The sequence below is a fragment of the Panthera onca genome, chromosome D2 (assembly GCF_046562875.1).
Source record: "Panthera onca isolate mPanOnc1 chromosome D2, mPanOnc1 haplotype 2, whole genome shotgun sequence".
NCBI classification, from domain to species: Eukaryota; Metazoa; Chordata; class Mammalia; order Carnivora; family Felidae; genus Panthera; species Panthera onca.
Window position 1 is genome coordinate 29,189,844 of NC_138349.1, and position 14,559 is coordinate 29,204,402.

Sequence of the window (14,559 nt, forward strand, 5' to 3'; positions counted from 1 at the left end):
TTGAAACTCTGAGTCTCTTTCTTTGTCAGCAGTAAAGTAAGGGTAATACAGTACTCTCTTTGCAGGGTACTGAAGATAAAAAAAAAAAAAATTTTGTCAGCTTGCTAGCCCTCGCCCCGATTCTAGCACATTCTCACAGTGAAAACATAGAAGCTTCCAGGGCTGCCGCTGCTATGGCTACTGGTTTGGAAGGTGTGAGGGAACAGAACAGAAACCTTCACATCAGAAGATTTGGCAATCCAGAGATTGCAGCCAAAGGGTGCATACTAGCGCCTTAGGTATTTGAGGAAAGGACAAAACAAGTTGTGAGGAAAATGGAACATGGATTTTTTAAACTGAAGGAATCAGAGGTGTCATAGAGGTCAGTGGGCCTAGATGTCTACAGATGGGTACATCGAGTCCCAGATTGAGTGAGTGGTTCATCCAAGAGTAAACATCTAATTATTGACACAGCATCTAACCCTGGTCTATATTGTTTCACAAATAGGGATTAGACAGTGGTTCAAAGAACTGTTCCTGGACATTGATAGATGACCAGTTAGCTAAATCATCTTACCAAAGCCTGTGTCTGAGCACAGTACTCTCCCTTGAATGAAGTAAATGGCGTTCGGTCCCTTGGGATCTGCCCCAACCTACCGCTCCAGCCTTTTCTCTTACTACTTTTCTTCGTATTCCGTCCTCCAAACCGTTCCCCATCTGCTAGTCCTCCATATGTAGAAAGCCTGGGGAAATCCTGCTTGTGCTTAAAGGCACTGCTCAAATGCCGCCACTTCCATGATGCCCTCCAGCTGCCCTGCCGGGGACTTTGCTTTGTTGCATTGCCCTTGTGTTTGTTATAGCACCTGTCACATTAGATCTTCTGTTGTGGGGTTGCTCCTGCATTGCAAGAGGCAGGGACTGACTTGTTCACGTTTTCTCTCTTCTTCAATACCTCACCTATAATAGGTGCCCATCTAATGTTTGTTGATCCACAGAGGTCTTTTTATAGGCACCTTTCTGCTTCCTAACCTTATTCCCCAGTTCCTGAATGTTGCTGCATGATTGGATGGAGAAGAGATTTAGAAAATGGTGTTCATGCTTCTCTGGCATGGCACGTATCAAGGGAAGTGTGAAAAACATACTTAACTACATTCTTGCAGGGGACAGTTTTAAAATTACTCAGACACCAGATGAGAGTAGAAAGGAAGTTTTTTTTCTTCCTTTCAGTGGGATGCCCCATTGCGTCTGCAGGCAGGAGTTGAAACCACTTTCGATTTGAGTGTGTACTCACTAACTGGTAACCTGACTCCCATAAAAAGCAAAGCTCTCACAGGAGGAAGAGTTCTCTCTCTTAGGGAAACGGAGACCTGCAGAGTTTCAGATGTCTAAGGATTAGAAAGCTGAACTTGGAAGATGAGGAACAGAGGTCCAGTTTGAGCTGCACATGAAAACATTATTTATACCCCTGGTTGATTACAGAAATATCTAAAGAGGCCGATGAGATTGATAGATGACCTTACCTTGGCTTTTAAAGGGGGCTGTTCTTGCTCACTGTGCTTTTTCTACAAAACCTTTAGAACAGCAGAATACTTCCACCTTCAGCACAGAAAGCAGCCAAGCCAGTTTGACCAGCTTGAGGGAAACACCAAACGAAGCTGCCAACTCCAATCACATGAACACTAGTTACTAATTATCTTCTGGCCTCTGTGGGGAAAGATATAGCAGCTCACTGATTGGATCCGAGGTTGAAATAACTCCACATTTCTCTGTGCTCCCAGCTGGAGGAGCAAGAAGAGTGAGTGTCTCGAGCACTTTGGGAGACATTTTCAGAAGGACGGATACAGCCTTGGGCTAAACTGCACCTGTCCACATTTCAGCCCCACCCAGGCCCATGGAAGAGGGAAGCAAAACTTGAGTCTTTAAGTGCACTGAACATGTGTGAAACCCACAAAGATAGAAAAGAAAGAGGAGCGGGCAGGAAAGGGCACTGGGGCTCCAGCTGGGAGTATGAAGATCACAGGAGTCTACAGAAGAGGGATCTTACAGGGCTGGATGGACTTTACAGAGAAGGCGGCTCGGATTCCAGAAACTGGACGTCAGGGCACAATCGGCCCTTCAGAAAAAGGCATTGTGGATACTGGGCTTTTGGGCAGAGTGAACCAAGTTCAGACCACGAGGAAGCAGAGGAAAGTGGAAAGGACTGTATGGACTATGGAAGTGTGATTCAAGGCTGTGATGGTTACTGGAACTCAGGAGATGTAGATTATGGGAATCTGAGCCCCGAGACGAAGGATAATTGGCTTACAGGCAGCCCAGAAAGCTGGAAAGCTGAAGGATATAGGGAAACGAATGGCTACGTAGATGGTCAGAATCTGAACTGTAATCCTGAGGACTCTAAAGAAACTGGACAACAGACTCGCCACAGTGGTTTGGATGATCCTGTGGGGAATGGTGGTCAACCTGAAAAGTGGCACGTGGACCACAGGAATTTTAATTATAATGCTGAGGATTGTAAAGAAACTAATATTTGTTGTGGAAACCGCAGCAATTTATGTCAGGTTCCTGGGAATTATATTAATGGTCAGTCTGTGGACTTTCCAGATTTGAATGGTGTCAATGAAGGTAAAGAATTTGCCGAATACTATGAAGGGGACAAAGGTGTGTGTCAAAATGATAAAATCTATCCCAAAACAAAGACTCCTGTCGTGGATCAGAGTGACTTTGATACAGAAAATAAAGGCCACGACACTCTATTTGCAAACTGTGAGTACAAATTTCAGAATTACAGAGAAACAGATTCTGCCCATCAGATGAAGGATTTGGAGGACAGTGGCATGGACAGAGCAGGAATGATGGCCCTTGGGAGCAGAGGGATCTTCCCGGATGGTCTGCGGAATCAGTGGACGAGAGGGGATCGGGGAGAACACCATAGCGGCATTCCGCAGGGCCCTTCCTTAGGAAAGAATACCTGGCATTTAGAGGACGAGAGAAAGACAAATGGCCCTGAGGCTTGGAAAAGGAATAGTCGCTACCGCCGCACAGCACCCAGCACCCTGAGACGCTCAGAATTTGTGCAAAACAGGAAGAAAACTCAAGGTACGAACTCAGCCAGCCTTATGAGAATGCTAAAACATGAAAGTAGGTAAAAGGGGAGGTTATCTAGGTACTAGGAACACCCATGTACTTAAGGAACCTGGCGCTCGAAATTCTTTTTTCAGTGTATCTTGAGTGAGAACAACCTTAGAGATTTAATCCCTCTGGGAGGCACTTTTCAGAGCAAGAGCAGATACAGCACTATAAACACACACCATGGCCTCCAGAACGAGACCGTGTTCTCATGGGAAATATCTTTATCATTCTTGGTTTTGTCAGGGGTCTCTAATCCCAAATATCTTTCCATTCTTTCTTTAATATTTCTTTGTCTCATGGGAATGGCAAGTTCATTACTGAGGCACCAAGCGAAAATTTATTTTCCTGGCAGGATCTTTCTCTCCATCTCTACGCTTCTTTAGACGTTGGGGAAAAGAAGATTTAATTTGTTTTATAGAGTGTTTGTATCTTTACACTCAGGAATCTTAAGTGAATGATGAGCACTACAACTCTTCTGGAAATCAGAGGATTATTTATATTCTTCATGATGCTTTGTACATTCAGATTACTTCATCTCACTTCGCCTTAACGAAGTTTTTGTAACATGATACATTAAGAGTCTTTTATAATGTAGAGGTTGTTTCTTTCTTGCCAGTTTGTCTTCTGCTGTTCTCTGAAATGAATTATGTTCATTTTGTTTTGTTTTGTTGTGGTTGTTTTTATAATTACTGGATTCCCTGTTAAGTCTTTCTTTTTATTTACGCTATTCTCTCACGAAGCCAACTTTCTGGTGGAGGCCGATTTGAGGGTGGTGTAGGTTATGAGCAGAGGATAAGGGTTAGAGTCAGAAAATGTGAATGATCTAGAAACTCCATCTCACACCTTCCTCCTGAGCGGGAAGTCTCTCATCTAGATCTTCAGAACAGGCTCACTGTTGGTGGGGGCATGACAAGTCCCTGGTGTGATCCCAGAAGTGCCAGTGGTTTATCCGTGGGCTTCCGGCACAGGCTTAACCTAACCAGAATTTCCAGGGCATTGTTTTGGATCAATCAGGGTCTCCACCTGCATTTATAAAGATAAAAATGAAACTAAGCCCAGCTTTAATTGGAAGGCTGAGGTATTTAGCAGCTAGCCATTTTTTTCTAGGTGTGTTTTTGCTCTGAGATGATAGGGATTGAATGACTTCTAAATTCCTTCCAGTTCAAATCAACAACAATCAAAACACACACACACACACACACACACACACACACACACACACAATTACACAAGTGATTCTGTGATTCCTTATGTTGGTTTTTGTATTGCTCCTATTCCCTTCCCCCACATCTGTTCCGTACATGAACTTTGTTTCCTATCTTTAGTTCCTTATTGTATTAAGCCTCCTAAGTGTAATCTAAGTGTGTTTACTCTGTCTGACTTAACAAGAGTCAAGCCCTTCTCTCCCGAGTGGTGCAATTTGCCCTATGATCTCTCTTAAACCAGCTCAGTACCCCCTTCTGTCACTTACATTTTTACAACTCTCTCTTTATACTCGAGGGCTTCAGTTTTGATGGTATTCCTATTTAGCTTAATTGACATCCCTAGCTTATACCACTAGTGTCCTCCTTGGCCTATAACAGAATCTTAGTCTGCCCTGAAATCCTTTTGCTTTCTAACATTCTTTGCTGGCTGTCTCACAGCACAGGCACCACTGTCCTTGCTGAACGTTACAGTTACAACATGTAATTACAGAAACAAGTGTTAGAGTCTGTCTTCTGCTGGGAGTTCACGTCTCAGCCCCACCATTTACTAATAGTATAACTTGAGGTGAATTACCTAATCTCTCTGAGCTTCAGATTCCTTATTTATTAAATGAAGATAATGACACCTGTGTCAGTGAGAGAACATAAATAAAACCCTTAAAGACATGCCTGGAACATAGTAGGTGCTCATAAATTGTGATTTCTTGGTCTTTTGTCCACCCGCCTCCCTTCAGCCATACAAGTTATTCCACCAGTCTATCACTGCATGGTCCCCTCTCTCCTGAGATCCAGATTGACCCCCACTGAACATCTGCCCTCAGGCCCTGTGTCTGCAGGTGTGATTATCTACGTGGAATGTCCCATCCCTTCCTCCTCTCCCACCCTCCCCTGCCTCCCCCTACTCCATCTGAGAAACAAGGTGCTATCTAATGGCCACTCCCAGCCTGTCTCTCAAGCTAGAAACCAAGTCCTTCTACCACAATGTGCCCTTCCCTCACCTGCCTTATCAGTTCATTCTCCTATGGAGGCCTCAGGCTTAGAGATTGTTAGGGCATGCCTGTTAGGGTTTTGCCCTTAGTCCTAGGGTGTGGGCCCCTCCTCCTGAGAGGTGGGTCTTACTTCTAGGGTGCAGCTTTTTTGATGTTTCAGTGCAACATGAAGTGTTTATTGAATCTCTTAACTTAGAGGGACTCAAATTTCAAGCCGTGTCTTCTCAGCCCCAAGCAGTTGTGAATATCTGCCAGGCTTTTTGGCCTCTAGCTGTTACTGCTTTCTGCTGGCTTCCCGGAGTCTCATCACCTGCATGCATAGTTCAAGGATTTGAGGGGAATTTCTGCACAGATTTTGGGCTGCTCTCTCTGTGGCTTCCTCTTTTCCAGGATTTCACTCATAATACCTAGCCACTTCACAGCCCCAGAAATGAGCCTTTGACTCTTCAGCCCAATAAGATTGCCAGTTGTTGGCTTTCCATTTTTGCTTGATTTTCCCCACATTCTAGAAGACTAGGGATTGACTTCAGGGAGTAAAATTTGGATAAATATGGATCTAACCTAGTTTGCATCCCTTGTTTTGAGTCCTCTCCCCTCTAGTTTTCGGCCTGCTTTTGGTTGCTTTCCAATACCTTAACACAGTTACTTTAAAAAAATGCCTTATCCAGGGTTGCTAATAGTTATCGATAGGGAGGTTGGTACGATGTAAGCTGCTCTCCCATTGCTAGACCAAAAGTCGGCACCAAGGATTTACACTTGCTAGTAACATAAATGGGAAAGGGACGCGGTGCCTCAAATTCCGTGTTAACTATGGGTTAAGTGATATTAGGATATGTAAATGAGGAACTGTTACAGAGAGGAATAGGACATGGAATTCAGGTGAGAGTCCAGGCTTGGAGGTTCAGGATTGGAGGGCTCAGTAGCATCCTCCTGTCTCACGACACATCAGCAAGCCCAGTGTTTTATAAATAATGGGTAACCACCCATGACTGGGTCTTAAAGTCTCTTCCGTGGGTTATAAGCAGCATTCTTGAAAAATAAAAGGGAGTAGAAAATTTCGTAGCGCATCTCGTGTAGGAAAAGTATGCATGTGATACTTTCATGTGTGTGTGTGAGCATGTGTGTATCCTCACGCACGTGTTACATGTCATGTATATACTGAGTCACAGTGTAAAGTGTGGGCTACCATAAAAAAAAAAAATGTTTGAAAAACACTTAAATCTGACCCACCGTTTTTATAACCAAAGAGATGGAGTGCAGAGAAATTGAAATATATGTCCCAAATCAGTCCCTAGGTCAGGAATAGAATCCAGGTCTCCCGATGCCCAGACCAGTGCTTTTACTGTGTCACCAGGGTTGAAGCCAGAAGCACAGCTCTGTGTTCATGCCATATAAATGAACCTAGAAAAAGCAGAAAGTATTGTATTAGGGAAGTCAGGGGAGAGACTTCAAGTGGAGGGGGGCGTAGCCATGTAACATGCAGCAGAGATACAGGAGGCGTGTGGACCAAAGAAAGACCTTGCATTTGCCAGATGGGGTGAAGAAGAGGAGCAACCAAGGTGCAAAGCACATTACATGGGGTTTAGGAGGGAAGTGGTGATGAAGATATACTCACGATTCCTTTAAAGTTTGGACGGTAATTGCCGTGGAACAACAGAATCCAGGGAAATCTGTTTTGTTCTCTCCCAAGATGATAAAAACCAGCACAGATTTGAAGGCACTTTTGCCAGTGTTCCACAGGTAGCGCAGTTTTTAGGACTCTGTGGGTCAAGGTTTCTTTTCACTGCAAGTATACAAACATGATGTCTTTGTAGCTGCAGACTGTATTCAAACTATTGGAATAAAATGTCTGCCAGTCAATCCAAGACATTAGCTCTTCATCCTGGTTAATTTCATATGCTGATTAGAGGCCACAAGCGCAATAGATGCCAAGAGGTCTCTGCCACTCTGGAGACAGGGGCCATACTCCTGGGAATTAACTGGGCAGTAACTAAGGGCCAGCAAAACAGACTGTGGAATTTCACTGTGGGTAGGATGAGTCGTGCTGGTGGAACCACTGTCATTTACGTGCTGGACATTCTCAGAGCACCTTGTGCCGCTCTCTCTAATTTCATTCTCTTATAATACATATTAGCTACTCATCTATTTTTATCTAACAGAACCGTACTGAGCACCAAACACTGTGTTACATTCTGGTTCCACCTAGATTGCCTGAAGATCCTGAGGAGGGATGAGGCTACTGCTCTGGTACAAGTGGGCTGCAACCAGCTACCCTTGGGCCCAGCTCTTCACTTTCTGCGTCTCCTTCAGGGACCATCTTTCTCATGACGTTTGTACCCTTCTCTGAACTTCTGCATGGTCGCCTCTTATTGCAGACCAGCACTTCCCATTTACTCATAGTTTCTGCACCCTCTTCACTTTTCATTACATATAACCATACTCGTCCCAACACTGTCTTTGGGACATTATTGCAACTTCTGCTTCTATTTCTGTCTGACCTGGCTGATAGTTCATAATTCAGATTCCCAGGAGAGTGAGTGTAATTGACTCACCTTGTGTTTTTTTTAGTCCTCATCATATGAACTAACCATTCATTGATTAGGTACAAATCCCTGGTCCAAATGGTAGAGGTGAAGTCCAGGATGGGGGGGTCACCTGGTTGAAATCACGGCTACATGGATGACTGATGGTGCCGATTTGGTATGCAGTGGGCTCGAGGGGGCAGGCGTTCTGAGGCTTGGCTGGCCCAGACCAACCCCAGGATGTGGAACTGGGTGGAGGTATCTTTTGGCTGTTATAGTGGCAGGGTACAAGGACTACTTGGGCTTAGAAGGCAAAGGCCAGGGACTCTGAAATTCTTCAGTGTGTAGACCTGTCCCATGCAATGTAGAATTGTCCTGGCCAAAATGCCAGCTGTGTCCCTATTGAGACACCGGAGAAGATGGATAAGACTTGTGCCTGCATTCAGGAACCTGTGGTTTCAAACAGAAAACAGCATATAAGCAAATAATTAAAATACAATTTTATAAGTCCTATAAGGGGAACTACTAGATACCTTTTCCCCTACTTGGCCCTATTGCCTGTGTAAACTTGTGTAAATTATTTAATCCCTCTATGTTGCAGTTTCTTCATCAGTAAAACCAGATGATGTAACTATGTGGCAGTATTATGAGGGTTCAGTGAGTTTATAGATACAGAAGTACCTAGAACCGCACAGTAGAACCTGGCGTGTAGTAATGCAAAATAAACATGAGCTGCCATCATTCTTTCACCAGTATACAGATCCCACATCCCCTTTGAATGCAGTTCAACAGGGATTTGGTAACTAGAACTTGTACTCAGCACTGTGCCAAGTATTGGGGGTATCCGGAGAAGGATGCCTCCCCCACTCCCAACACACACACAGAAGTTTCCAGATCAATTGAAGAGGCAAATGTAAAAATATGAATAATGTAATAAAGTACACGAATATTTGGTTTAGATGGTGAATGCTGTGGACAGTCAGAAGAGGGAAAGCTCAGTCTTGAGTTATGGGAAAAGACTTAAGGAAGATGTTTGAACTTGAGCTAAAGCTGAAGAGAGTGAGTAATGGAGGTTGACGTAGGCAGAGAGAAGCAGGGAGAACATTCCTGGCTGGGGAAACTTTATAAGCAAAGATACATGGTTGTGGTGACAAGGAGGAACCACAGCGTGTGGAGCACTGGAGTATTAAAATCTTAGAAACCAGATGCTAGTTTGGAGCAGAGCCTGAGGAATAAGGCAAGCTGGGTCTGCCTGTGGGGAACCATCTCCTCACTTGTAATCACTGAAACTGTGAGTGGATACGTTCTCTGAGGAAAGGAGCAACTAGGGAGAAGATCAGGTGTCTGAGAACTGAGCCACAGTTTGGGGGAAGGGGGAGGAGGAGGGAGGCCAGCAAGAGGCATAGGGCGAGATCATACGAAGAGGTCAGGAGAAAACCAGAGAATTTAAAATAAGAGAGAATGGCCAGTGCTTTGAAGTGGCCCAAGGAAATCAAGGATAATGCCGTTGGATTTGTCGAAGAGGTTGTTGGTTGACTGAAAAGACAATATTGTCGGAACCGTGATGATTCAGAATTACTTGCAAAGGACTTATATGGATGATGCAGTCATAGAAGGAGGGCATGAAGACCACTCTTTCAAGACCTCTCACAAAAAGAACCAAAGACCTGTGACTGTAGCTGAAGGGGCACAGAGTTGGACACGGCTTTCATGTGTTTACTTTTTAAAATCAAGGTGTTGCTTGTTAGAGGATAGATGGGTAGGTAGGAGGTAAAGGAGAGGAAAAGGTAAATATGTGGAGGCAAAAAGCAATATATGTAGGGCCATATATCCCCAAGAGCTGGGAGAGAATTGAAGTCTGGGAAAGAAAATCAGATGATCCTGTGGTTGGAATGATCCAGTCTGGCAGACTCCCACCCAACCCAAAGCCCTTGCCTCTGCCATCAGGAGCTGTATTCTCAAGGAAGGTTGTATGTTTTTTCCACAAGCCATTACCTAAATTGTCTTCGTATAATGTTTCACCAAAAACATAGGAATATTGGCCTGGGAAGATTCCAGGTCTCTGTAAAAGCAAAAGATATGAAGGAAAGGCAAGACGTCGAGTGTGGATAGGAAGAGGTGCCCTTGTGGGGCATCTCCTTTCACATGGACCTGGGGATATTAGAGGGTGCAGTGGGAGGAGGGGTGAATCAAAGCTGCTAACTTGCAAAACCATGGCAGGCCTAGCCTTAAATGGAACGTCAAAGTGGGAGCTCAGAAACTTGACATACCCAGCCTGATCCCCCAGAGCTTTCCAATTTGATTATTTCCTGAGAAACCAGGAAGTGCCCATGCTGGGCATGACCATCAGGCTGTAAAGCCATAGTGCCCACGCACAGTGATTTCTGGTGGGAAGGGACATGTCTGTATACGTGGTTCCACAGCGGACCTCATTCCACCATATCAAGAAACCCCTTTTTTCTTTTTCTTTTTTTTAAGAAACCCATTTTTTTTCTTATCATAAACCAAGAGGAGACCGATAGAATATATTGCATTTCATTGAATCTAAAACACCATCTGTTATAAGACACTGAATGATTGTATGTACCAATAGAAAGAAAACTTCTGATTAAACATTAACATGCTATTACTTGGAAAACATATCTTGCTTTCAGAAATGCTAGAATGTGCAAAACTGTGCGTCTTAGCATCTACTGAAATGTGGAGATGCTTCTACTTAGTGCTGACCTTACAGCAATACTTAGACAAAAAATATTAGAGAATTCTTCTAGCTCTTTCCTCAGTGATTTGGAGATAGGGAATTCAGTTTTCTTGCTCTCCAGCCCCCGCCCTGCATAAAAGAAGATTTAAACCTCATTTACCCCAGTGCCATAGGGGTAACTATGTACAAAATTGTACCTAAAATTTTCATAAAAGTTAGGATAGTTCATGATGTTTCAAAAATCTTTGGGTAGGGGCGCCTGGGTGGCTCAGTCGGTTAAGCATCTGACTCTTTTTTTTTTTTTTTAAATATTTATTTTGAGAGAGAGTGAACAGGGGAGGGGCAGAGAGAGAGGAAGAGGGAGAATCCCAAGCAGGATCTGTGCTGTGAGTGCAGAGTCTGACCCAGGACTCAATCCTACAAACCATAAGAGAATTACCTGAGCTAAAAATCAAGAGCTGGATGCTCAACCAACTAAGCCACCCAGGCGCCACAAGCATCTGACTCTTGATTTTTATAGCTCAGGTCATGATCAAAGGGTTGTGAGATTGAGCCTGGTGGCAAACTCCATGCTGGGCATGGAGCCTGCTTAAGATTCTCTCTCTCCTCTCCTCCCTAAAAAAAATAAAATAAAAAATAAATTTTGGGTAATGTCTTCTCTCCCAGCTATAGCAGAGTAGTGCTCAGGGCACTCTAAGTTATAATAATTGTTGCCATTTATTAAGTACCAGTTGCTGTGCTAAGAACTACGGATTAGGTATGCACAAAAGTCCAGTGGAGTCTAAGCTTTGTGATGGTGGTAAAGGTAGCGTTTCTAGAACCCAGCAATACTTGGCATATCGTAGGTGCTCAGTGAATGTGTGTTGTCAAATTCTATTTTGGGGCACAGAATATGTACGGCAAAAAGTAAACACCCTAGGGTTTTAATACAGTGTTCTGTTCCAAATTGAGATAGTTCCGCTCTATTCCTAGTTTTCTGGTATTTATTACTGTATATGGATGTCAGATTTTTACAAATGTATTTTTTTCTCTATCAATTGACTTGGTCATATGATTTGATTTTCAAAAGTTGAACTGGCATCACACACCTAGAATAAATGTGACTTGGCAGTGTTTTTTTAAGAAAAGGTAAAATAGTACCTATTATGTTGTATTGCTGCTTAAGGAGGGAAGTTGAGAGAAAAGTCTAATCCAGGGACTAGAGAGGCCTTTGTATGGCTTAAAGGACAGTAGGTGAGCAGAAAGGCAGGGAGACCAGCTGAGCTTGTCATGTTCAAGGATTAAGAAGGAAACAAATACTGGAAGTACACTGTTCTAGGTTCCATAATAATCGCAGCACATGCCTAGTCCTCAGGGCTCACTAAAAGAAGTGGCCAACTGTCTACATGTGTCCAAAGACACATACAAGTGGCACTTCTTGTGGGACTAGTTAGAAGTTGATGTGGTTGGGGTGCCTTGGTGGCTCAGTCGTCTAAGCGTCCGACTTCAGCTCAGGTCACGATCTCGCAGTTCGTGGGTTCCAGCCCCGCGTCGGGCTCTGTGCTGACAGCTCAGAGCCTGGAGACTGTTTTAGAGTCTGTGTCTCCCTCTCTCTCTGACCCTCCCCCGTTCATGCTCTATCTCTCTCTGTCTCAAAAATAAATAGACGTTAAAAAAAAAAAAAAAAAAAAGAAGTTGATGTGGTTACTCCAAACTGAGAGGAGTAAGTTAAGTAACAGAGTAGGAAGTCATGTAAGATTTTAGATCTTGGAAGTGACCAACAAGGCCCCTTTGTTACATATACATGGAAACAATGGCCCAGAGAGGTCATGTAACATGTCTAAGATCACACAGGTAGGAGGGGAGGCAGGGCTCCATACCAGGGCTTTTGTAGTTTGAGGGCTATATTCACTACACCTGCTGCCCTCTCAAGATCTAGAAGTAGCATCATTAACAGGCCCAAAATGGAAGCCAGGGGAGATCTAGGAGATGCCCAGAGCTTGTTTAAACCAACATGGCACTTATGATTGGGGTCCTAGGGAAAACCTGATTTATATTTTCCTTGTATTGAGGTTTTATATTTTTCCATGTGTCAACTAGAAAATAAGATACTAGTATGTAATGACAGATATCCAAAGTTTAATGAGATTTTACCATCAAAATATTGGATCATACTTGGAAATAATCTTTATTTTGAGAGATTGGGTTCATTGAAATAAATATAACCAAAACCCTTAATGCTTAAGTTGATTCAATTTTTTACTATTCTTTTGTTTCATGAACTTATGTTTTGCCTGTTCAACTAGATTAAGTCAAATGGAAATAACTTTAAAGACATCTAGTTTAGCCCTATTCTGTTTGCTGTTCTTGAACACGGGACAGATGAAATGACTTTCCTGATGAGACTAAAGAAAGCTTTGAGGGCATTTCAGCTTTCTCTACGTTTGCCCCATCGCCTAGCACTCTGGTAGCTCTCTATTAAATATTCATAGATGGGCCCCTGGGTGGCTCAGTCAGTTAAGCGCAGACTCTCGGTTTTGGCTCAGGTCATGATCTCATGGTTCATAAGTCCGAGCCTCACATGGAGTTCTGTGCTGACAGCATGGAGCCAGCCTGCTTGGGATTCTGTCCCTCCCCACTTGTGTGCACTCTGTCTCTCTCAAAATAAATAAATAAACTTAAAAAAATAAATATTCATAAGTTTTATAGTTATAACTTGAACAAGATTATAATTCAGGTGAATTGATGTGGGGGAGTTACACAGTTATAAAAGATACATAAAATACTGTGAGGGCAAACGGAAGGACTAAAAGTAAACCATCTCACAGAAGTTGAAGAAAGTCTAGTTTTATAGAGTATGTTAGAAAAATAGCCAGAGGGGCACGGACATGAGCAAATTTTGAAACATCACTGTAGTGTCATTATTAAAATTGGAAATATAATGCCAGAAATGGCCCTGTGCATACAGAGAAGACATAATCCAGAACAGGCCTTGACCCTTCACGGAAAGCACTGGTCTGGGATGCTGGTTTTGAATATGTAGCTTTATCAGCCCTGTGATCACAGGCAAGCTATTTCACTGGTTTGTGCCCCTGTTTCCTCATTTGTAAAATGTGAGCAATAATAACTTCCTTCAAGAGACTTGGTAAATACAATATCAGATGTGTGTGTGCTTAGAAAATAAAGCTTTGTGTATAGAGTTTTGTTGGTTGACTATAATCAAAGCTTGCTTATTAAATAGTGATAAATTATTTTTAGTGAATTATTTTATGAAAACTATCTTTGCCCTCTTGATAATTTCATTTCTGCTGCCTAAGGATTAAATAATAATAATAATGTCACACCAACAGCACACCCCTCTAGGATTTATGTGTATTTGGTAAGTGTCCAAAAATGGTGTTTGAGTTGGTCCTAGAATTAAACTTCCCATCCTGGCAGTGTAAGAAATTGCAGACTCCTGTACTTTGGGCACTTGTCTCCTTTGCCCTTCTGAAGGCCACAGGGCCTGGAAAAGGAAAGGAGAAATGAAAAATTTTGAGCTGAGCTTCCCCCTGAGGTGGAAACTTTCCCAGCAGGGATTGTGCTGGAAGCTGCTTGCCAAAGTAGGCGGGTGGTTAATGAGTACGAGCCACAGGGAACGTTTTTTTTCAGTTGCTGTTGAGATTTAGGACCTAAATGTGATGATTCCTCTCTGAAGTTGGGTGGCTGTGAGCCCTGAGGAAAAGCCAGTGACCACAGCCCGTGAAGTTTTACTTTGAGTAAACCTTCTTCCAGTAGAGTTTTGTAGGTGCTGGAGGTGAAGACTTGGTGGGGGCTGGGTGGCCTGGCCTGAGTCGTGTGGAGATCAGGAAAACCAGGATTTCTGATTCCTCCGGTTGGGCCTGGGGGGAAGAAGAGCAAATTTACAAAAGGTAGTGTGGTTTTGCTTTTCTTAGGAGACTGGCAAATTGTTGCTTCAGCAGTGTCTCCTTGCCCACGTTCTTCAGGTCAGGAAAGAAACCTCAGGTTATTAAAAAGCGAGGAAAGAATTTGAAATGGATTAACAGAGTAATTGA

The 14,559-nt window shown here is 43.3% G+C and overlaps 1 protein-coding gene across 3 annotated transcripts in view; it reads left to right on the plus strand.

The window, feature by feature from the left end:
• DNMBP (dynamin binding protein) overlaps positions 1 to 14,559 on the plus strand; it is a 111,788-nt gene that overhangs the window by 64,123 nt on the left and 33,106 nt on the right. Inside the window, exon 1 of one of the 3 annotated variants that reach the window (XM_078434724.2) lies at positions 1,682 to 3,075. The exons of the other annotated variants lie outside the window; for them this stretch is intronic. Coding sequence (XP_078290850.2) covers positions 1,914 to 3,075 — 1,162 coding nt within the window. The 5' untranslated portion in view covers positions 1,682 to 1,913. Of the gene's footprint in view, positions 1 to 1,681; positions 3,076 to 14,559 lie in introns of those variants that run through there. 3 annotated transcript variants of the gene reach the window in all.